This window comes from Balaenoptera borealis, assembly GCF_965194805.1.
Source record: "Balaenoptera borealis genome assembly, chromosome: 16".
Taxonomy (NCBI): domain Eukaryota; kingdom Metazoa; phylum Chordata; class Mammalia; order Artiodactyla; family Balaenopteridae; genus Balaenoptera; species Balaenoptera borealis.
The window spans coordinates 2117637-2142739 of NC_138872.1; the positions used below are offsets into that span (position 1 = coordinate 2117637).

Below are 25103 nucleotides of genomic sequence, written 5' to 3' on the forward strand. Positions count from 1 at the left end.
CCAAGGCTGCAGGAAGGTCATCCCCCCTCTACCAGGGAGGCGACCGGGCGGCTCAGAGAGGCCAGGTAACTTCTGAAGGCCACACAGCTCTTTAGGCAGAGGCAGGATCTGCGTGCCCCCCTCACTTCTGGGGTTTCTTCATGAGGCCCCATCCCCTCTACGGGTCCTCGTGTCAGTGTGCGGTGGGCTGGGCGGACACGGACGTTCCCATCGGAGAGGCCCAACGACGTCAGTGAAAAACCTCGGACCAGCAGAGGCATTTCTGAGTTCCCGCGGCGTCAGCTTCCAAGTGAGAAATGCCAAGTGTGAGATTCCCGCCTGCACTCCCCACCTCTGTGCTGACGCCTGCCGTGTGTGCTCAGTGAGCCCTCCAGGGGACTGCCACGCGCCACAGACGCACGACCTTGCGGGGGCTCCCGGCCTCACAGGAAACGAGGGTCACCCGGCGCAGGCGCCTGCCTCAGCAGAGGGGACCCGCTTGGTGTTTGCTCTGAGCGCGTCTGCGTGCGTGTGTGTGGGGTGCTGGGGCAGGGGTCCCAGCCACAAGCACGGCCTCTGGGAGGCGGAGCCTGGCCGTCCCGGCTCCCCCCACGTCTCCCACGTGCGGCACAGAGGATGCAGGTCTGCCTCGCCCGCTGATGCTTGGGCACCTGCAGAAGCTCACCGGAGCCTCTGAATTTTAGACTCAGAATTTTCAAGGTTTTCATCGAGCCGTTCTCCTTTTAAAAACCTGCTTTGTCTTCATTTGCTTAGGCTGAGCTTGCACGGCGTTAATTTCCCTAGTGTTGTTTAAATAAATTGCACATATTTGCTACTATTTTAAAGCTGTGAGACAAATGTAATAACAAAATCTGGCGAAGATCAATGCCAGACCTGCACTAGCTTCAGCTGGGAAGACACACCCACTTCTCTGGGGGAGGAACGCGACGATGACAATGACCCGTCACCTGATGGCGCGAGCACGCGCTTCTGGACCCGCGAGGGCCTCGGGCCGTTCACAGTGCGGCACGCAAACCCCGACGCGTAACCATACTAATGGTAAATCATGTTTCTGGCCACTCTCGAAGGTATTTCCGAACAGACGACAGCTGCCGATTTCCCCACTGCACCCCGGTCACCCCTGTTTCTGAGCCAGCGATGGCAGGTGTTGGGTGATAACATGAATGTGGCCTCTATGCTCCTGATATACATGTGCATGTTCACCTACAGGCCTATATAGGCACACGCATGTATGCACAGGGGCAGGCACATAGAGACACACGTGCACACACATATATGTGCACGTGCCTGTGTGCTTATGTATCATATACACATGCATGTGTGTACATGTGTACATCCGTGTGTGTTTTGTTTGTCTCTCTCTGTGTATGTAACGTGTCACAATTTTCTCAAAACCAACAGCCCGGCCCTGACGGGCTGGCCAGGCGCCACATCACTGGTTCCTCACAGACAGTTCAGCCCAGGTCAGAGGTCTTGTAACTGGTGGGGCTCGGGGAGGGTCCCGACTGCCGCGCTGGCCTTGGAGCCAGCCAAGCTGGTACCTGCGGGTTTGCAGGATGGCGAGCGCTGGGGAAATCGCCTGGTCCTCTGATGGGGCTCTCAGCCCAGCCCAGCCCACCCCAGGGAGTAGCTGGGACTCGACCAGCAGCCGCCGAGCGGGGGACGGCGTGCAGCGGGGGTGCCGGCGTTTGGGCCCTGGGGACCCCTTGGAGCCCTGACCCCAGGAAGGGGTGGCAGACGGGCTTTTACAGGGGCATCTTGAGGGGCCAGGACCGCTCAGGACACGCGCCTGTCCTGTTCCGCCCGCAGTGGGCCTTTCCCAAAAAGGGCGGAGGAAGGGTAGGGGCCATGGCTCCCAGGTACAGACCACGTAGAGGCCAGACGCTCATTCGTGAGGCCCTAAATCCGTCTGCTTCTTAATCAGCTCTTATTTACAAAGCATCTCTCAGTTCAGATGGCCTCTCCCACTGAGCCTTCACCAATCAGGCTTAGCATCAGATTCGTTCTGCGGACGATGCCCTGAAATGGTGATTTACTAGGGGAGGGGCCTCCCCAGGCTGGGGTCCTAGCGCCGGGCCTGGGACCCGGGATGAGCCTTTTCCTGCCTCTGGGCCTCCGTTTCCCCCTCCGGGGCTGGACGAGCTCTGCACTTTGGGGGCAGCTGGGGCGTGGGCAGGAGGCTGGGGTACCTTCTGGAGTGTAGCTTCTTCACGTCACAACCTGGGGGGTTCGGTGGTCTCGCTCCTGAGCGATACAGGTGAGCTACGGAGTCACTGCCCCAACGGACTCGCACTTGGCAAAGACAAAACGCCATCCCGTGCCTGTGCGGTTGCTTGGGCTGGTCCCCCTCGAGGGGTGTGTACCCCCGCTCTGCCTATAGCGCGTGGAGGTCTGCGGAGCCCAGGACGGGGGTCTAAGATCCTTCTAGGTCACCTCGTCTCTGGGCTCGGCGTTCCTCTCTCGGCAGGTTTTCAGGACCAGTCTCTGGCGTAGGCATCCTCTCTCCAGGGACAAAGTGACAAAGCCCCCACACTCAGGAACACAGTTCAGTGAACTCAAGAGAAAAGGGGAGGAATGGAGACAAGGACCGTCTTCCATTCTCATGGGAAGGCCGAGGCCCCAGATTCACAGGCAAGCTGCACGACTGCCATCCTCCCCCAAAAGTCATCATTTCCCACCTTCTCCTGGCACCCAGCCCAAACCTGGAGCCCAGCAGTGACCTGCACACCCACCTTCCCGAGGTGGCTTTTGTTTTTAGCTCATCACTGGGCACATTATCTTATTTTCTTAAGCTCCCAGCAGCCCTGTGCCCGCCCGGGCCTGCTCTCCTTGTAAGGAAGGTTGCTCTCTGTGTCTGATTATGAGCGTAATCAAGTGTGACTTCTAGGTGAGGTCTTCAGGGACTCCCCGACATTAGGAAGAACCTCGGTCATTTCCTTTCCATCATCATTCACAAGTGAAAGATGAATAATGTAAAACTGACCTGGGGCAGGTTTTAAATTATCGCCTCTTTTTTTTTTTTTTTTTCCTTTTTTTGAAAAAGGGGGAAAAAAAAAAGAGAGAGAGGAAAGTGTCAGGGAAGGACGATAGTCATATGTACTTCCTCCAATCTACATGCAAAAAGTTATCATTTGTCATCTTTTTCTATCACCCAACCACTCGCCTGGTAGGAACACAGAATTATGAAGAGCCAAGTACAAGCAAATAGGTGACTCATAAAACACTCACAAGTGACACTGAGCAGGGAATATAAACAATCCAGACTCTGTCCTCACGGCAGCAAGTCCCTCCCCAGTCATCAGGGTTCGAGGAGGGTGACAGCTGGTTAGCAGCGAATAAGCGACATGTAGTGCTCACCTCTCCTGGTGGCGGGAGTGTAGGTGACGTGTCCCACTGCGAGACAGGCAGGGACCTGGGACCCGGGACCCTCTGCTGCAGGGCTTGCACCTGGACAGACGTCTCCTTGAGCAAAAGATACAAAGAAACTGTAAGGGACTAAAAAGAACTGCACCCACGGCGCAGTTGGGGCAAAGTATGAACAAGATACAAAAAGTCCAAAAACCCAACTGCCACTTCTGAAGACCTGGGAGCAAAAGCAGGGTCCTGTGCATGTGCCCTGCACCCACCTCCACCAAAGCCACCCCTCTGGCCCGAGCCCTGGACACACCCCTATCCTCACCCCATACACGGAACCCCACGGACGCCCAGCCGCTTCTGCAAAGTGCAGCGAGCTCCACTGTTCTCCAGAGAATATGGCCCAGCAGAAGCCACTGCCCTCAAGAGGCAACGTGGATATGAAAACGGCTTCAAAATTCCCAGATCCCGGTGCGTTTCTAAGGAGCGCCTGGCAGCCCTGACCTTCGAAGATGGGGTCACAGATGACAGCCTGACCCCCCATGGGCCCTCCCACGCAGCCGTGGGGTCCTGTGCCGCCCTGCCTCAGCACCCTAAACTCCCCCCACTTTTGAGAAAATAGCATGAACACAAGTCCACCCAATTCAACAAAAGCTAAATTTATGGGGAAATTTTCAAGTTAGTTCCCCGTGGGACGTGCCAACCAGGCGAGCTGACCGCCAACGTCCACGAGGACACTTCTTGACCAAGGGGCTTGGGGTCAGCTTTCCGGCCCTTCCGCCGATGGAATCATGGGCCTTCATTACCCAGGGCAGTGCCTTCTTGGGAAGGTGCCCTGGGCGATCTTCTTTCCCTGACTGGCAGTGCAGCCCCGTGGACCCCGAATGCGGAGGCAGGGGATGGGCAGGCGGGAGGGAATTGTGTTTTTTAACTTCCCTGGTCCTCCCTGCTCTCTGGTCTCCAGACTGGGCCGTGTGCCCAGGAGCAGTGCGTCCAGCCCCTCTCTGGGCAGTGGGTGTGCAGCTCAGGGACGGGGGTCCGGGACCTGCACCTGCACTGAGCTTCCTGCGAGATGCAGGGAGGGGAGGCCCTCAGGATGGAGCCCTGATGAGGCCGGGGCTGCTTTTCTTTTGCCACGAAGGTCAACCAGCCCGCGTGTCCCACCGCACGAAGCATCGCTGGGGCATAAACCCGGGACCCCTTTCCTTTCAACCAGCGTCCAGCATCCAGCCCTGTAGGCTCCTGCACCTTCTTACATGCAGAGTGACCAAGACCCGCTCACAGAGTCTCACCTGACCCTCTCGGTGGCCCTGATGTTGGGGAAGGAGGTGGCTCGTCCCAGCCACGGAAACACGACCAATGTAGGGCTTGGGGCCCCCAGGTTACGAATTTCATGGGTCTGTACTCAAAATGAAACACTCGGGGAATGACATGCCATGTCTGCATTGTGGGCTAACACTACTTATGCTGCAACAAGGGTAGATGAGATTCGTTCCCCAAATGTCAATGTTGTTTACGACCCTCTCCTCTGTCTCTGATTCACCAGCCTTCCTGCTTTCATTGCTTCCTTATAGCTTTGGGTTAAACATGCTTCAATAAGGGAAACGGCATCCTCCCACTCCTCAACTCTCCCAAATGTCAAACCCAGCACTGACTTTCACTGAGGATAATTAGATTTCATAAAAAAAAAAAAAGAGGCACCAAAATCTATACAGATAGTTCATTTCTCTACCTTCGACTTCCTTTTCAATATACATTTGAAAAATGGTACTTTTTGTTTGCCTGCAAGCATGTATATTTAAACTATTTAACTAGGGTTCTGTCTGCAGCCGTCTGCCTGGTTTCCATGGTAGCTGAGGACCAACAGAATAAAACGGTATTCAACAAACACGAAATAAAACAACAGAAAGATATCTCCGTTCTTTAACAAATAGAGCATGGGAGCCATTCTAAACAAACATTTGCATGAGTTTGGTTCTGAAAAGGCACTTAGTGGGTTTTTTTTTTACATCCATGACACTATAGGGAAGACGAATGCCCTATCTATGCCCTGCAAAGCACTACGGTATTTCTTACTTGCGATCTCTTCTAAGAAGGGGAGATTGTTTTGAAAATTCCCATAAAAAATCGTACAAAGAAAGTTTTCCTGAATGAAATAGCATGATTATTTCCTTGTGCATCTATATTTGGAAGGACAGTCTTAAGCGAACACTCCTGTACACGCTGCCCGCTGTGTGCGGGGCAGGGGGCAGGGACGGACGCCCCCTCCCGCCTGCTCACTCACACCCATGACAGCCCAGGAAGGGCGGGGCGGGTGCTGTGCTCACTCACACCTGGGCAGAGGTCCCGGGGACTGGCCCAGGCTCATGGGGCTGTGACTGAACTCAGGCCACTCCCTCGGCCCCTCCCTGCTCCTCGGCTCGGAAGGGGGCGCCCTGACATGGAGGGTAGATGCTGTCCGTGCTTTGCGACCCTGGCACCCAGTGCCCCCGTGTCCTAGGCAGATGGGCCGGGGACTCCGAGGGTGGGAGCAGCCCTGGGGGAACAGCTGAGACGCGGTTCTTTAGGAAACTTGTAACCATCACCATCATCCCGAGGGAAGGCTTCACGTTCTTAAGTAGTGTCAAAACCACACTTCTTTTAACAGACGCTCGGAGCACACCCCTTGCCCTCTTCAGCCTTGTGTCCGCCCAGAAATGAAGACACAAGACTATGTGCCCACCTGTGCAGCCCTGGGAGAAGGCAGGATGCAGGTGTAATGGACAGGAGCACAGGCGAGGACGTGTCTGCTTTACGGGCCACGGTAAGGAAGTTGGGGGGATGCCCGAATGTTCAGACAAGCCCGCCCCACCGTGTGTGTGTGTGTGTGTGTCACCTCCACGAGCCTGGCCAGGCTGCTCGGCCATCCTCGCCCCCCGGCACGGCAAGGACCCCCAGCGCCTGGGCAGTTCCGCCTGCCCCTGCCTGGCTCGAGCTGACGTGTGGACCCAGGGCATCCTCTGGGGGGTGTCCTGCGCGTTTGCAGGGTGTTGAGCGGCATTCCCCCCCGCCCCCCACTCCTCCCGTTGACACAAGCCAAGCTGTCTCCAGGCATCTCCTGTGAGTACCCTGGCTGGGAACTGGCTCTGGAGAATCCAGAAAATTATGTTTTGCCAGGAGCAACGTAAATGAAATTACTCTGTAGTTTACAGAAAAAAAATACAATCCCAGTAAAAAAAAAAATTAAATTAGCAAGTAAGGCCAAAATGTATGACTTTTTCCTGGAGCTGTTAGCAGTGGGACCGAGTGGCGTCACTCATATTGGTGTCAATTAGTGAGAAAAATGGTCAGTTTTGTTGGTGTGGGTGATTCTGGAAGGCTTTGGTCAGGAGGAAGGTTAGCGTTTGACAGGCAGTGAGGGAGGGTCTCTCTCCTCTCTTTTTTGTACTCACATCACAGCGCTTGCTTTGCTGCAGGAGAGGCGAAGAGCACTGCTGGGGGCGGGGCAGGTCCTGCAGAAGTGATGGGACATCACCCCCATAGGGACATGGGGGCAAAGCGGTGGATCTGGTGGGGTGGGCGTGGCCTCGTACCCTCTGAGCCTTTGGTTTTGTTTCAGGAAAAGGAGAAGCAGAGAGAGGGGAGATTCTAGGATCCAGGCAGGGGTACTGGGTGGCGGGACCTCCCAGGGCAGGGACGGGACAGTGGCCAGAGCACAGCAGTGAGGGGTGATGGACCCCATGGGGCGGGAGACGGAGCTGGGCCGGCCCCTGGGGGCCTCCACCCCGCTTAGCAAACCAGCCCTGCAGAGACAAGCAGGAAGCAGGCTGAGCGCTGTGCTGGCCGACCCGGGGCTGCAGCAGAAGGAACCTCACCCTCCCCCGCTTTCAGCCCTCGCTGGGGCCCTGACACGCCCTAAAATAGACTCAGACGCCTGACCAAGGGCCGCCTGGCCAGGGACCTGCCCGGCCACCTCCCCCAGCCCGCGGATGCTCCCTCTGTGGGAACGCTGGCTTCTCTCATCTCAGGTCTCGACTCAGATGTCACCCTCCTGACCCCCAGGACACAGCGGCCGCCTCTACCCTCTCCCGGCCCAGCCCCACCGCCAGGCACCCCCCCTTAGTCCACCCCGTGGCTGCAGCTCAGTGGTCAGGCCTGTCGCCGCCCTCGTGGGACCATTCCCGGTGATGCCGCTGCATCTTAGAACGTTAGAAAGTGTCCGGCGGGGACATGCAAACAGCCTTCACTCACCCAGTGACCAAGGGAGCGACGTGGGATCTTTCTGACTCTCGGGGCTCAAAGTCCTTCGAGCACGCCCGCCGCTCACCTGCCCCCTCGGGGTCTCGTGCCTTGGCCCACAGAACGAGACAGGGCAGGATCGTGCAGTCCATTCCTCTCCCCCAGCCTGCGTGTCCGAGGCTTCCCTGCCTGGCAGTGGCCCCTCTTTCTCGTGCCCTTTGCTCCCCCCGGCAGTGGGAGTCAGTGACCCACCCGTCACCCTCATTCCCTCGTCCCCCTCAAACCTCCGTGAGACGGTGCCCCAGGCTGTGACCCCCCCCACCCCCGCCCACCCTGGGACAGGCCAGGGAAAGTGACCAACGACCGTGATGCTTTTCTCCCTGGGCTGTGGGACCCTGGGCTCCTTTCTTCGGCAAAACGAAGGGTTGACCCCGACACTCGCTCAAGGCCGTCTGCAGCCTGAAACACAGCCCGAGCTGGACCTCCTCCACCACGTAACTCCTGCCGACCCCAGGGCCGCCGGCAGCCCCGCCCGAGGGCGGCTCTCCACAGCTGCAGGAGACGCGCCTTCCAGCAATTAGAAATCACTCGCGCCTTCACGCTGGCACAGCTAAACGCTGCTCTCTTCTGCGGAGCTCCGCGCATCCGCTGAGATCTACTACCGATCGCCCATTGCCGGGGCGCGCCGCCGGGCTGTGGTCATGACCACGGACTCTGGACAGGGGACAGCCTCCTTCCTGGCAGCTGCGCGGTCTCTGACGTGGAGAAGGAAACACCTGTTTCTCCCGCCGTCCCCCAGGCAGTCAAGCCCGCGCCTGAAGCAGGCCCGCCTGGGCGGCACCATCTGAACCGGCAGGAGCGAGAAGGTCATTATCACTCACTAACGCAGCTGCCGTCCCCCCGGGGAAAACAGGCACGTGGACGGCCGTCTGCAAGCTCGCTGACCACACTGTTGTCTGTTTTCTGGGAGTTGCTGTTTCTCAGTCACACTGAGGCTGTCTTTTGGAAAAGCATAAAAGGACCGTCTTGCTACTTTCTGAAGGTGTGCGCTCTGTTACTCGGCTCCACCTAATGACCTTCAGGTGCTTTCCCAAGGTGACGCCTGGCGTGGAAAGCCCCATGGGCCCCCTTTGGTTGAAACTCCGAGTCGGCAGTGTAGGCGTTTAGGCGCGGCCACTAGCCCTCTGGCGCTCATGGAAAGCGGGTGACGCTGGGACGCAGGGCCGCTCGGGGGCCAGACTTTCCTTAGGGGCTGCACCGCCAGGGGGTTGCAGGAATTGCTTCTCAACCAGGCCCTCTCCATTCCATTGTCTTGTAACCAACCTGGGCGTCCATGATACCAAGATGGGCTCTGCCCACTCGCAGGGGGCAGACCGTGGGGATGGGGGTGATGGACCCCAGGGGCTTAAAGAATCGGGGTCTTGGCAAGACTCGTCCTCGCCGGTCGTGGAGAGGCAAGCAGAGGTGAGAACTAGAGGCATCGGGACCGCTGGCTTGGATGCCGGGCTCCAGACTCGCATCCCGTCTTCGGGAGGCTGCCTTGGGCCCGTCGGCGCACCCCCAGGGCCGGGCGTCCACCTCAGCTGGAAGGCACCGGCCACACCCCTGGTGACTGAGTGCCCTGGTGTCACCGAATCAAAGCACCACAGACTGGGGCGCTTCCACAACGGACGTTCATGTCTCAGTTCCAGAGGCCACAGGCCAAGACCCAGGCGTGGCAGGGCTGTCCCTCCTGAGGGCCAGGCAGATCTGTCCCAGCCCCTCTCCTAGATTCTGGTGGCTGCTGGCAATCTTCGGGGTTCCTTGGCTTGTAGAAGCATCACCTCGATCCCTGTCTTCATCTGTACACGAAGTTCTGTCCGTGAGCGTGTCTGCGTCCAAATTCCCCTTTTAATAAGCTCACTTGTCATGTTGGATTAGGGTCCGTCCGCCCTAGGGACGTCACCTGAACTAATCACATCTGAAAACCCAGTCCCATTCTGAGGTTCTGTGGGTTTGGACTTCAACACAGGGACTTTGGGGGGAAAAGTTCAGCCCATCCACCCGGGGAGGCAGAGACCCCAAGGAAAGAAGGCGGTTCAGCACCTGGGCCTGGTCCGGCTGCTGGGTAACGCTCAGCTGAATTTATCTTTCATAGATGCTGACACACTCTAAGACCCAATATTAGTTTCATAAACAACAGTTTCTTTCTTGCAAACTATACCCACAGGTCCCATTGACAATTCCAAACGCTACCGAAGCCAGTCAGATGACAACGGTGCGAGGAACTTTATCTTCAGTATTTACTGTTAGGCTGGAATATTGCTCTGATTCCTCGGGGGCGATTCAGCACTCCCGTGGGAAATACGTGACCTCATTTACATTTTCTAATTGAATTGCTATCAGCTTTCCTGCAAGACTGCACACAAAAATGTTCTTCCAGATTCCAGCCCTGCTTGTATTACCCACAAAAAGACCGCCTTTAAATTGTTGCTAAGAAAGGAAAGGAAAAGGGGAGAAGTTGCCAAATTTTTATGGTTCACCTAACTGGAAAGCTGTCAGTTTTGCTGGCTCCACAGTCGCTGGAATAACGGACAAGGGAGACTGCGCTTGACGGGACCTTGACACGGGAGAGATGGAATTTACAGAACCGGGAAATTAGGGGGTCCCCTCGCGCCCTCCTCCAGGGATTTGCTTCAAGGCTCCTTTTGGTAAGAGCTTCTCGGGACTTTTAATGCTGCAAATGGCTCCTTTGAAGGAGGCCCTTGTGTCTCTAGAAACTTCTGCTAACACAACTCCTGCTGGCGACGTTCTCATTGAGCTCCCCACCTCTCCAAACCCAGCCAGGAAGCCCTCTGCACGCATTAAAAAATGTTTGAAAATCGTGAATTAGAAACGACATGCAGGAAAGCGCTTGAAACATCAGTGAACAGACACACGAATGATCACAGGATGAACACCTGCCCCCAGGACCCCCTCACGTCCCTCAGGCCCCCACCAGGGCCACCTCCTCTCCCCTCCCACAGCGGTCCCCTGCGCAGCTGTATACGCATTCTGAGCTGTCCACGTCTGATCTCACAGTCTGCACTTTCCTGCCTGGGTGCCTGCCCTCTCTCCCTCGATATGTGTCTGTGAGATTTACCCATCCTGTTGCTTTGTTCATTTTTGCTGCTATATAGGAATTCACTGTATGAATCCACCACCAGGTACTTATCCAACTTAACAAGGATGAGTGTTTGGGTTCTTTTCAGGTTTATCAAATTCTGGTGCAGAGCTGTTGGTACGAATGTGTACACACTTCCGTTGGGCTTGTACCTGAAACCAGCAGCATAATAAAAAATACACATTTGGCCTTTGCCCTCCATTCCCGACACAGAGCTCTCAAAACCCTTGTAATCTCTGCAGTGATGGGCTGACAGGAGTATTTTACCCAGAGCTCCTAGGTCCCTAGGAATTTCCTGGGTGAGAGAGCATCTTTTGTTCTAGTGAGGTGACTCTGGGTGGGCTCCTGGAGGGGGCTGGCCACCAGAAAGCCTAAGCCATGACTAGAAGCTTGGAGCTCTCAGACCCACCCCCCATCCTCTGGGGAGAGGGGAGGGGCTGGAGGTCGAGTTCATCGATCATGCCTACGTGATGAAACCTCCATAAAAATCCCTAAACTCTGGGGTGTGGAGAGCTTCGAGGGTGGTGAACATGTCCACGTGCCAGGAGGGTAGTGCACCCCATCGCTGCCACAGGGATAGAAGTCCTGCACTTGGGACCCTTCCAGACTTCGCCCTATGTAACTCTTCATCGGATGCTCCTCTATGTCCTTTATAATATCCTTCATGGTAAACCAGGAATAGTAAGTGAGTGTTGTCCCGAGTTCTGTGACCCATCGTAGCAAATTATTGAACTGAGGTGGGGGTCGTGGGAACCAAGCTGGGCGGAAGCGAGTAACCTGGAGACCCACCACTTGTAACTGATGCCCGAAGCGGGGTGGGCTTTTGGGACTGAACCCTGAGCCTGCGGGGTCTGCGCTGACTCCGGGCTGCGAGTGTCAGAACTGAATTAAATTAGAGAACACCTAGTTGGTGTCCACGGAAAGTCAGAGAACCGGCTGGGGTGGAAAACCTACACCTTTGGTGTCAGAAGTGTGAGAAGAGGAACAGTTTTCCTCTCAACCAGGCAAACGTATATTCAACTTCCAATGAAAACGCCCGTTGTTGCTAGAGAGGCTGCACCATTATGCACGCCCACCAAGAGCACACGGTAACTCCAGCTTTGGCACATTCTCACCAATATTTGGTATTTCCAGTCTTTCTAAGGTTAGCCATTCTGGTGGATTTTCGGCTTTAATCTGCATTGCCCTGCTGAGGTTGACAGGCCCTCACACTGATCCACCCCCTGGCTCTTCTCTTTGGTGGACAGCCTGTGTTCTTTTTTCTTCTATCATTAGTTTATCTGTCTTTATGTAGTGATTTGAGGCTCTCTTTATATAGTCTGGACGTGCCTCCTTTGTCAGTCATTAAGGGTCACAAATATCCTCTCTCCGGCTCTGGCTTATCTTTTCACTTTCTTTAGTACGTGCTCTGATGAGTACATTCTTATTTGTAACCAGGTCCAATCATCGACCTGCCCTGGATACCCCGTGCTTCATGGGTTGTGTATAAGGAAGCTTTCCCCACACATCACTCCCTATATTCTCTTCCATTTGTTTGGTTTGTCTTGAACACTCAGATTTACAATCCACCTGGAATTGATCTGGGGTATGGAGTGTGGTACAGGGTCACTTCACGTTTTCCCCTTAAGGGTACCCGACTGGCCCAGCATCACTTATTGAAAAGATAGTCCTCACCCACTATTCTAAGTAGGGCTTAGCAGGCTTTTTGTTAAAGGGTCAGGTAGTTAAATATTTTAGGCTTTGTAGGCCAAGAAGCAAAGTCGAGGATATTAATACAGGCACTTATACAACCATTTAAAAATACAGAAACCATTCTTAGCTTTCAGGCCATCAAAAGGCAGGTGGCAGGTCAGATGTGACCTGTGGGCTGTAGCTTTCTGGCATTTGCCATCTGGTTCCACTCAAACAAATCAAGTGTTGGCACCGTGTGCATTTGACAAGGTTCATCAAGTCGTGTATGTGAAGTGGGTGAACTGCGTTGAATAAAAGTTAAACCTCCATGAAGACGATTTTTTAAAACATTAAGTATTCTTTCTGCGCTGGCTATTCTGTTCCATTTGTTTTGCTCTCAAACGACACCATTTAATTACTGTAGTTCCGTGGTTCTCCGATGGGGCGATTTTGCCCCTGGGGAGCATTTGGCAATGACTGGAGACAGCTTTGGGTGCAAGTGGGGGTGCTGGGGTGCTGCTGGCATCTAGGGGGTGGGGGCCAGGGATGCTGTTGAACATCCTGCAGTGCCCGGGGCGGCCCACGTCAGAGCATGATCGGGTCCCACATGCCAATAGTGGTGAGGTCGAGAAACTGGTTGCTTTACTTGTGGTCTTGATGTCCGAAACACCAGGTCCTCCCATCTTTGTGTGGTTCTAGGTTATTCTTGGCCCCTTGTATTTCTATTTAAAAATTTAAAGTCAGCTCTTAACCCTTCCACAGACAAGCAAAGAAAAAACATCCTGGGATTTTTGTTGGGATTGTATTGAATCTATAGAAACCTTTGGGTAGAATTGACATCCTCACAACTTTAAGTCTCTTATGTTATGAGCAGGGCACATCCCTCTATTTTTAAAGATCTTCTTTAATTGTTCTCAGTAATATGTAAGGGCCTTGAAAATTTTTTGTTAGGTTTATAACTATAATTTTTAATGCTATTGTAATTGGTATCTGGTTCAGATTTTATTTTCTAACTATTTATTCCTGGTCCGTAGAGGTGCAATCGCTTTTACATCCAGCGCCCTTGCTAACATCATTCATTAATTCTAATTACTTATCTACAGATCATTTCGGATTTTCTACATTCACAATTATATAAGCTACACATAACGCTAGTTCTATTTATTCCAATTTCTTTTTCTTCCCTGACCTCACTGGCTTGAAGCTCTGGCGTGTAATGTAAGAGTGTCCTTGTCCTATTTCTGATGTCAAGGAAGGCTTCGAGTATTCCGACTGTAGACTGGATGTTTGCTGTGGACACCCTTTGTGAGATTAAGAATGGTCTCTTCTTTTCCTAATTTGTAGAATATTTTCATCCTGAATGTAGTTAAATTTAACAGTCACTATTCAGATGACCATGTGATGTTTATTCTTTATTCTGTGTTGAATTACTTGGATTAACTTTTAACCATTAAACCAAATCTCGCATTCTTGGAACAGACGAATGTGGCCATTATATATCCCATGTAAACATGGCTGAATTTGAGTGTGTTAATATTTTGCTTCGGCTTTCTTCCCCTCTATTTATGAGTGGACTGGCATGTAGTGACCCTTTCTCTCACTGTTCTTTCAAGGTTCGTGCCGGCTTTGGGCAAGGTTCTTGATGGTTTCAGTATGGTGTACATTTGGTTGGGGAAGTGACCCCTCTTGTAAGATGAGTTTCAACTCCTTACAGCTTGGTTACAACTTACCAGTGGAGCCATCCTGGTGTGGGTATTTTTTTGTGATAAAAATTTGAATTAAAATTTTGTTCATAATAATAAAACAGTTCAGATTTTCCTTTCACGTTAGTTTTGGTAAATTTTATATTCTAGAATGCTATCCATTTCACGTATATTTTCAAATATATTGGTATAAATTGTACATAATGCCTGCAAATGACCTTTCTTATATCTGTGCGATTGGTCATGATGTCCTCTTTCCATTCCAGATAGCGATTATTTGCAGGGTTTTTTTCTTACTAAGTCTACAGTTCAGTAAAGAACCAACTTGTGTCTTTGTTGATTCTACTATTTTCTGTTTCATTATTTTCTCCTCTGTTTGTGTTGAAACACAAAGTGTTTCATTTCCTGTTCTTTTTATAACTTCTTGAGGTGAATGTTAACATCACTGATTTTCTGCCTTCTTTATCTTCCAATATACGTATGTAAGGCTATGCATTTCTACCTGGTGTGACTTCAGCTACATCCAGCTAGTTTTATTACTCAGTTCAGAATATTCTCTCATTTCCATGTGATTTCTTTTCTACCCGAGGGTTAATAAGAAGGCACTTACTTAACTTCCAAACCTATGGGGATTTTTCAGTTATTTTCTTTGTTATCGATTTCTAGCTTAATTGCTCTGAGGTAAGAACACAAACTATGTTTGATTCTAAACTTTTGAAGCATGTTGAATTTTGCTTGAAGGCTCAGCCTATGGCTAAATTTGGTAAATGTTCTGGGTATACTTGAAAAGAATCTGTATTTAGCAGCAGCCGGTTTCTGTGTTTTATATACATCTCACTAATGTCAGACGTCTTAATCCTGTGCTCCTAATCTTCTATTTCCTTACTGACATTTTGTCTGCTTGTTCTATTCCTTACTCAGAGATATTTGTTAAAATTTACCATTGATTGTATACTTATTTATTTCTCCTTTTAGTTCTATCAATTTTTGCTCAAATATTCTGAAGTCATGTTACAAGTGCACACGAATTTCATTCTTACAGCAACAGAGCCCTCACCAACTTTCTTCTGATTAGTATTTGCACGGTATTTCCCTCCCTATGCTTTGACTTTCAACTTTCTCTATCCTTATACTTTTTTTTTTCAACATCTTTATTGGAATATAATTGCTTTACAATGGTGTGTTAGTTTCTGCTTTATAAAAAAGTGAATCAGCCATACATATACATATATCCCTATAGCTCTTCCCTCTTGCATCTCCCTCCCTCCCACCCCTCTAGGTGGTCACAAAGCACCAAGCTGATCTCCCTGTGCTACGCGGCTGCTTCCCACTAGCTAGCTATTTTACATTTGGTAGTGTATATATGTCTATGCCACTCTCTCACTTTGTCCCAGCTTACCCTTCCCCCTCCCCGTGTCCTCAAGTCCATTCTCTAGTAGGTCTGCGTCTTTATTCCCATCCTGCACCTAGGTTCTTCATGACCTTTTTCTTTTTTTTTTTAGATTCCATATATGTGTTAGCATATGGTATTTGTTTTTTATCCTTATACTTTTTAGATGTATCTTTTGTAAGCTGCATGTAGTTGGACTTTTAAAAATATAACCTGTCAATTTGTTTTCTTTTAATTATGAGTGAATCTATTTTCAATTATTATAATTAATAATATATTTGTAAATCTACCATCTTACTCAAAGACAAATATCTCATATATTCTATCATTTCACTTTTCTTTCCTTGCATTTTTTTGGATTGATAAGTTTTATTATTCTATTTTCCATCTATTATGTTAGAACTTAATCCTGTGACTCTTTTTTACTGTTTAAGAAGCATGTTTATTTGAAAATTCATATTGATTACTGAGGAAAATGACAAATTATGTTATTTAAGGGTCTTTTTAAAAATACTGCCTAAATATGAAGACTAAAAAAGGTGACAATATTTAAACAAGAAATACATCTAGAATGGAGGGAGAATTTAGCTGTCCCCTGCCCAGTGCTGTGTTACTAATACTAAATCATCCAGCTATAGCATAAGATCTTCATATATGGTAGTGTTAGAATTATATGAAAATTCCAAGAGAAATAAATATCTGTTATTATAACAGATACATTTTTATCAATTTAGTGCTAATTTAGACATTATGCAGACTTTAGGTAACTCCTGAAGTTAAGATTTACTTTTGGACCTAGACTATGGTCAGTCGTGGTCAGTGTTTCATGTGCACCTTAAAGTAACGTATCCATCACTATGGCTCTTAATGATGTGTCTCATCCAAGTATCATATTAGTTTGATATTTCCATCGTCTTCCAGGACAACACAAGCATCCTAGATCCCTTTGACTCCATTTGTCCCTTCTCAAAATCTATGCCATTCTTTTCATGAATTTGAGTCATCTTCTTTACATCCCACAAAACATTACCCTGTAATTATACACTGGTATTTTCCCATCTACTTAATCTTCTCATTCTTGGTTTTCTCCTTCAAATCATCTTATTTTTGCCTGAAGAACACAACTTGTGACAGATTCTTTCAGTTTTTATTTGTTTAAAACTGTCTTTATTCACCTTTACTCCGTGAAGGACGTTTTACTGAATAATAGAATTCTATTTTCTTTAGCACTTTAAAAATATCATTCCATTGTCTTCCAACCTCCATAGTTCCTGTTGAGAAGTCAGTTTTACATCTAATTATTCCTCTTTCAAAGAAACTCTGTCTTCTCTATTTGCTTCCAAGATTTTCTCCTTGACTTTTGTTTTCAACTATTTTACCTTAAAATGCCTATTGTGGACTGTGTCCTCCCAAAATTCTTTTGTTGAAACCCTATCTCCCAATGGGATGATATTAGGAGGTGAGGCCTTTCGGGGGTGATTAGGATTAGGGGAGGTCATCAGGATGGAGCCTCCATAACAGGATTAGTGTCCTTACAGGAGTTGTGAGTGAGCTGGCCTCCTATCTTTGCTCTCTGCCATGTGAGGATATAAGTCTGAAGGCAGCAATCTGGAAGAGCACCCTCATGGGAACTTGACCCTGTGCCACTCTGATTCAGACCTCCAGCCTCCAGAAGAGTGAGAAATGAATTTCTATTGTTTGTAAGCACCCCAGTCCATGGTATTTTGTTATAGACTATTGAATGGACTAAGAAAGTGCCTAAGTGCAGTTTTCTTTATATTTATCCTGTTTAGAGTTCATAGGGCTTTTTGAATCTATGCTTGGATGTCTGTTGCCAGTTTTGGAATATTTTCTGCCAATATTTTTTCATATATTATTTTTGCTCCATTTTATCTCTCCCCCTCATATTCCAAACACACTCATGTTAGAACTTCTTACCATTTTCCAAATATCTCTTACTCTTTCCTTTGCGTTTTCTCTCTGGATATCTCTTTACACTTTGGCCTGAATATTTCTTCTGATGTTTTTTGCTTCGTTAATCCTCTCTTCAACTGTGTCTAATCTGCAGATATATCTGTCCAGTGAGCTCTTAATTTTGTTTGTTGTATTTTTCAGTCCTAAACTGCCCAATTAATTCTTTTTTAATCTTCCAATCCTGTCAAAATCTTGCATTTAATGTGCTTAAAGACAGTGAGCATAGTTATGATAAAATCTACATCTGATAACTATTACCTGGAGCCCTGTGGGTCTTTGATTATCATCTGCTCCTCCTCTTGATTTTTATTTATCTTGTTTTGTCCCTTCAGTCATTTTCAGTTGAGTGCTAGACATTGTATATAAAAGGAGATATAATTTGACGTCTGGTATGATACTTTCCACTGGAGAAGATTTACATTTGCTTTTGGCAGATGACTAAGGACACCAGCAATCTGGCATCACCTTAACCCATTTACACAGAGTGACATTATTCAAAGGTTGGCACTGGTCTCTGTAAGGGCACATCAACTGAGTGACCCAGTGTCCCACACAGACCCTCCTCCCTGTCCCCCTGGCACCACCCTGGTGAGGGCCCAGTGGCCATGATGAGCACATGACTCAGAGGGCTGGGACCATGCTGATGACAGCAATAAGAGCAACTATTTTTGGCCTCTTTGGGGACAGGGCTCTCATAGAGCCTGCACCCTGCCTGACCTCACATTATCTCACATAATCCTCTCGACAACCCTTGGATAGGATGTAGGTAACATTGCTGTCCCATTTTCTAGAGCAGTAAACCTCAGAGAGGTTGTATGCTTGTCCTAGAACATCAGCCAGTAAGCTGGAGAAGCCTTGATTCAAACTGACAATCCACGGCAGCCAGGTTCCGTTACGATGCCGGGCTCAGCTGTCCCTAGAAAGTCGTTTTTTCACTCCTTTCCAGAACATCGGTTCTCCCATGCAGCAAAGAGGCTGCAGTCACAGGATTCTGCTTCCCCACCTGTAAAGTGGGGACAGTGACAGTGCCCACTTCTGGAGATGTTGTGAGGATCAATGTGGACACACTTAGGGCAGGGTCTAGGTGGGGTCCTAGAAAGTCAGGGCAGGGCTCTTTGGATTTGAAGAAGGAGGAAGCAGGGAGCCATCAGCAATGAAGGCGACATGAAATAAACAGGGAAGGACTGGGTCAGGTGGGCTGCAGAGACTCTGCCCACCACCTACAGGGTCATGTTTCATGTGCTCAGGGTGTAACCCCACAAAGTCACCCCCAAGGATGCTCTGAGTCTGGGATGTGGAATCTGCAGATCGGGTGCTTCTCGGGCCTGCCTGCTGGGGGGTTGGAGGTTCACGTGTCCTGGGGACTAACTGCAGTCACCCTTTTTGGAGGATAAGGGGATTAACTGCATCAGAAATTGCTTCATTAACATGCCTGACAAAAGGTGTCATTATTTTTATTTTCTTTTTACTTTTTTAAAGATTTTTTTTTGATGTGGACCATCCTCAAAGTCTTTACTGAATTTGTTACAGTATTGCTTCTATTTTATGTCTTGGTCTCTTGGCCACGAGGCATGTGGGATCCTAGCTCCCCAACCAGGGATCAAACACACACCCCCTGCATTGAAAGGCAAAGTCTCAACCACTGGACCGCGAGGGAAGTCCCTATATTTTTAATTAATGCGTTTTATCTGAGGCCATCCACGGGCGTTAGGGAGCCCTACTCCTTGCCCACAAGGTGCAGTTTTTGCATCACAGTCAGGGATGTAAGCCTTCCCACTGCTGCCCCTGGCCTGGCTGCCGACAGGGAGGGGCCCCTGCGTGGGCCATGCTGCCCTCTCACCAGGGTGTGGCTTGTCACGGTCATTCGGGAAGGAATGGAAAACCACATCCATGTGTCTCAAGGTTTTCAACATCCCCAAGGTGAGGCTCACGATCTGGGGGGCGCCCCTGTTAGAAGCATGTTTCAACACCTGGTTCAGCGCACCCACGAGGGCACTCAGGACGTCCTTCCCGATGGGGTCAGCTCACCACCAAGATAAGGCTATCCACCGAGTCACCACTTTCCCTTTCCTCACCAAAACCACCTCTATGTTGTTTAACAAGACACAATGAAACACAGCCCCTGTTTTCCAAAGTGGGTTCCTCGGGACACCTGCCTTGTAAGATGTCCCATTAAGAAGGTTCCTTGGTCAAATAGGTTTGGGGAAACTTGCAGACTGTCTCCCACTGAGGTTCAACGAGCCCTTTAGTCCTGTGAGGTTCTGGGCAAATCTGTAGAAAGGGATCTGGTCAACTTGGTCTAACCCTCTACTTCCCTCGAACCCTTTTCCGAGGGAATACCCACAAATGCTGTCCCCGACGGCCTGTCCTGCTTTAACCGGTGTGTTTCCTTTGCTGGTGAACCGCACACACATCATAACACTGATGACCCCAAGGCCTCCTGTTGACTGTAAGGGCGTCTCCCTCCCCACGGGTCCACCCTTCATGTAGGTGGACGTGTGTAGCTGGACCTGTCATGCAGGTCAGCTGGGCAGCAACTTCTCTGCTGACCAGGGATCCCTCACGCCGGAGGTCAACGCAGCTGCCAATAAACACGGGACGGGCAGAGGTAAGCAGACCTGGTCCCCCTCAGACACGGGAAAACTAATGTGGGGATTTCTGGGGGCTGAGGGGTCTGGTCCTGGATTCCTGGGGCCTGTGGGGCTGAGAGGCCTTTCAGGACCAGGGGAAGTGAATTCACCCCTCCTGTCCGGTCAACAGGGCCATGCAGCCGAGTCAGAGGTGAAGCTGGAGGGAGGGCTGCGGAGGCGGGTGACAGTGGCTGGTGTGTGTCTATGTGAAGGGTGCCATCCCTCCCCCCCACCTCCCCATTTCCCTCTCTCTGAATCAGTCTCACGCCAGCTACTCTGGCCACCTCGCAAGGCCAGCCACGTGGCCTCTGTCTTACTTCTTGTCCCTCCAGGCCTTGGGAGCTTCCGGGGCTGGTGGGCTAAAAGCCTCAGGCAGGTGAGGTGCCCGGTGAGAAGCGGAGCTGTGGGGCCCTTGTCCGAAAAAGGGTGCTGACAGCTGTGCACTACCCCCAGTGGGGGTGGAGCCTGTGGGCAGCCCTGCCTGGGAAGGTGGGAGGTCAGGGGTCCCCCTCCCGGCCCACGCCGCCCACTCAAGTGTCAGCCTCTGCAGAGGTTCTGCTCCGTGACCTGAAGGAGGAAGGACCCCTACCCAGCCCCCTCCCCGCATGTAGTCACACCTTACCTTGTGTCCAGAGCGTGTGGGTGAGGTCTGGGCCACCAGCAGCCGTACCGCGGCGTCCCAGCGCTCGGCCGTCTGGCGGTCCCACGCGGTTACGGTGAAGGCCACCTGCTCGGAGGGGATCTGCAGCTCCCGGGTGGCGAAGACCGTCCCGTCAGCCCCGACTTTGAAGTCCATGCTGTCGGTCTCATAGTGTGTCCCCTTGGTCCCCAGGCAGCTGCTGAACTTGACTGCAAGAGGAGGGGGAGAAGGTCAGGGCGCTGGGGACCAGCCTGGCGGGCAGGTGCCCGCTCACAGCTTATTTCCAGCAGCGGGTCCTTGGTCTCCAATGAGCTTCGAAAAAGTGGTGATTTAACTGACTTTTCGACCTTCAGGCACTGGGTTTTATCTCTACCCCCTAGGGAATTAGCTGAAGCCTCAGAAAAACGAACATCGACCAAAAGCAATGAATGCATGTTCATTCTCTCTGAAACACAGCTGTTCTCATTTCTGCAAACGTGTCTCCCCGTCACTATCAACTTTGGGTTCAACTGAGTCTGAGCCATGCGGGGGGAGGAGTTTCTTTACCCTCAATCAATTCCCTGGTGACCCTGGGGCAGCCGAGAGCTTTCTCGGTGACTTGGAAGCAGGCGTGGAAGGCGGATGGTCTACTGACACGGCAGGGCAGGCACGCTGCTGTGTTTCCCAAACAGTAATTAGGCACTGAATTGTCAGCCCCTCCCAATGACTCCATCACCTGGACCGTTTGTAAACCCCCTGCAGGAAAAGACATCTCGGAAGCCGCGCATTCACCGGGATCACATTAGTGCCTTTTTCGTACGTGTGCTTTTGCAGCTGCCACCTAATGCCGTGGTAAATTATGAGGCACCAACAGCCAGTGTCACGTTCTGCTGATAAAAACGATGGATAAAGTTACCTAGTATTTATAAAAGTGTGGGTATCTCAGCAATTATGGTGGGAGGATTGGTTTTTTAAGCAATTTCACTGTCATGAAATTACAGCTTACATGATTTAATTACTATTTATTCTAGAAACTAAAAAAAGCTCCTCACTGTTAGGTTTGATCAGTGTTTGCTCCTGCGTTCACCTTTTATTGTTGGCTGCCTTGAAATAATAAATAACAGAACGTTCCCTCGTTTCAAATCCTTCACTTCAGACTCTCCCCAGTCCCCAGCAATCCCCACGTGTGGGTTTAATATAAAAATGTTTTTAAATGTGAGGAAACCAGACATTTCCGTGCGTGTACAGACTCCAGAGCTCACAGAGAGGGGTCCTCGGGTGGACGAGGGCAACCAAGGTGCGGAGTGGGCTGTAGCTCCAGGGAACTACCCCTCCCCAGTGAGGGAATAATCACATTCTTTTTCAAGTGACGGGAAAATTCCAAACTGCCTTTGTAGTCCTGTCCTCCCCGTCGGTAAACAAATTAAAATCAGCAAAAAACGGAGTGGATCAACCATTTCTGATGCCCAATTGTCATTGACAAAGATAAAAATGACAGTTCTATGATTGCCGGGAGATTAGCACAAAGTACATGAATAAGCCCTTTGTTCTCTGAAAGAAAATTTCTAATAACATGAATGGGATTGGACAGTAGCGGGAAGGTTTGAGTTTCTTCAGGATTAAGTGATGGTGTAGTTATATTTTTTAAAAAATAGGCGCAGAGCTTTGGTGGCATTTGAGGGAAGTGTGGACACTGCTGTCAGAGAAAAAAATCACCCGCATAGGAGCTGCCCCAACAGGAAGGTCAGGGTACTGTCCACAGGAGCCTGGGACCTTGCAGGGGACAGACGTCCTCAGTGGACGGGAGCCCTCAGGACATTAAAGGTGGCACCACCAGACGTGACCTATGATGATAAAGTTGGGCCTCTCCTCGCGGGTGCTCTTAACATCTTTCCAGCCTGGGTCTGACTCGGGCCCTCCACGCGACGAGAGGCATGGGGGCTTTGGGACAACATGGAACCCAGCCTCCAGCTTCAGTGCAACTGAGGCTTGTCTGATCGGCTCAACCCAACAGGCTGGTTTCGCCATCATGTCTGAGACTCAGAGCCCTCGTCAGTGAGGAAGCAGGAGCTGGAACGTGCCTGCGGGGAGATGGGGGCCATTCCGAGTGCCCACGGTGCTGGGGTGCCAGCTTTCCAGAAGGAAGGGAATTCAGAACAGTGCCTTCCTGTGCGTGCCTGGGCTGGGCCTCTCTTTCAAAGGAAAAGATCAGGAAGGTTTGTTCTTCTGAGACACCAGGGGTGTTCATGGCACTTTAGCTCCGAATAAGTGAACTCCCGTTTGAAACCCTGAGGAACGTGGGTTTAAATTTCTCAACATGCAAACACTGCTCAGAAGGTTACAAACACGACGTCTTGCCATAAAAATGGGAAGTGAAGCAAGATGGAGGAGATATGGGGCTATATGTATACATATAGCTGATGCACTTTGTTATACAACAGAAACTAACACACCACTGAAAAGCAATCATACTCCAATAAAGATGTTAAAAAAAAAAAAAGGGAAGCGAGCACTCGAGGGGCAGACTCTCCAGAGACACATCTTAGGTCTTGGGGCAGGAACGGTTCCTGTCACCCAGAAGCCCATTTGCCTTTTTCTGGTGAATTGCCCCAAGGCAGTTTCCCTCTTCGCTTTGGCCACCAGGAAGCTCAGAGGCAATGCGGTAGGTAGCTGGGACCTAGCAGTACTGAGGCATTTACCAACCTTAGCACTTTCTGCCCAATTTTCTATCTTTGTTTCCTCTTCAACCCCCTTTCCTCCTCTTGCATCCTCTTTATTTCTGGAGTCTGCCTCTATCTCTGCAAGTTAAATGTCCTCCTCTTTTAGGGGCAAGGGTGCTGCCAGGCCGTCGCATGCTCACGAGCTCCTGCGCAGGCCTGGCCGGGTGCTGTGGTCCCAGCATGAGGGTCCAAGAAGGTCTTCCTCACTTCGTGGGGAGAAAATGCCTGCTTGGATGTGCAGGCCCCGGGGTCACAACCTCCTTCAGGCTCCACCAGAGGAGATCTGCTTGGAGGGAGACAGCACCTCCTTCCCTCCGAGGCCGGGACGTGGGGACTGCCGGGCGCTCGTCACCCACCGCCCAGCCCCGCCGTGAGTCTCTGCGGCTTGCTAACTACTTCCACTAGTTTTAAACAAACGTGACAAGAGATGGGAGAACTCCTGAGAGAAATCAGGTCCAGTTGTTTAAACACGCACAGTCACAGCCCCCGCTGCCTCCGTCCCCTTGGAGGGGTGGTGGCCGCGGCCCCTGGGCCCTGGGGGCAGCACTCAGCACTCACCTGCCCGAGGGCGGGGTCCCGGGAGGGTGGGGAGGTGTATGCACTGATGCCCGCCGCGGAGGAGGGCAAGCGTGAGCTCCGGGCGCAGGTGTGTGCTGCAGCCATGCCCACACCGGCAGGCCCCTTCGGGATGGGGCTGGGACGCCAGGTGTGTGACCCGACCAGCAGCGGCCTCTCTGAGCAGAGGCCTCTGGGAGCAGCAGAAAAGGATGAACGGGGCCAGCGCAGCGTAGAGGCTGCATGAACCCAACTTGTCTTGCGCTCCGGCCGGTACCCGTGTTACCCACCTGAGGAGACAGGTAGCACAGCACTGGGCCAAGGTCCCACAAGCTCGTTCATCCCACAAACATTTATGGGCCCCCTGGTGCCTGGCTCTGGGGATCTACCTGGGAACACAGAGCGGAGGCTCCGGGTGGGAGGTGACTGGGAAATGGCAGCACAGATGGTGGAATCGCACAGGCTTCTACGGGGTCACCAAGAGGGGCCGGGCCAGGGTGGGGGCCCCAGGGGCGGGGAGGGGAGCCCTTCGGGATGTGTGGGGTCAGCCAGCACTTGGCATTCTGACCCTCTCGCACAACTGGGGGCCGGCTCCCCCTCCCCAGCCCAGGCCTGGCCCCCAGCGCCCGCCTCTCCCTTCGGACAGGACGGATTCCATTTCCAAGCCCTGTTCATTCCGAGAAGCCGTCCAGAGAAGAACGGATACCCGCCCGCGTCTGCCCTACTCCTGAAATGTGACCTGACGCTGAAAAGGCCCAGCATTTGGAGTGGCAACAGCACCGTCGATGGCTATTCGAGAAGCACACATGAGACACCAACGCCCAGGAAAGCGTCCAGCAGGACACGGTGGGAAGGCCTGAGCACTAGGAAATTCAACTATGTGCAGGATTCCGTCTTCCAGGGCGCCTCCCCTCCCTCACCCCTCACCGGGAACTCAGGAAAGCAGTGTTGAGGCTGGTCGGCAGTCTGGGCTGGCTGTCCTCGGGCTGGCACATTGCCCATCCAGATGAAGGGCAGGGGCGCACCTGGCTGGCCATCTGTCACCGAGATGCGTGTTCCTTCGCGCTGCGTAAATGTTAGTCTCTGTCTGTCATCCTGGTGTCCCTGCCGACACGCCCCCTGAGGGC

At 51.3% G+C, this 25103-nt stretch overlaps 1 protein-coding gene across 11 annotated transcripts in view; it reads right to left on the reverse strand.

Annotated features, from left to right (window-relative positions):
- CDH4 (cadherin 4) overlaps positions 1-25103 on the reverse strand; it is a 568752-nt gene that overhangs the window by 145010 nt on the left and 398639 nt on the right. For 9 of the 11 annotated variants that reach the window (XM_082360286.1, XM_082360285.1, XM_082360283.1 and 6 more), the window contains 2 exons: positions 20705-20931; positions 3358-3462 (listed from right to left, as the gene is read on the reverse strand). In XM_082360286.1, coding sequence (XP_082216412.1) covers positions 3358-3462; positions 20705-20931 — 332 coding nt within the window. The remainder of the gene's footprint in view (positions 1-3357; positions 3463-20704; positions 20932-25103) is intronic. The other 2 variants (XM_082360288.1, XM_082360287.1) reach the window with 1 other exon arrangement.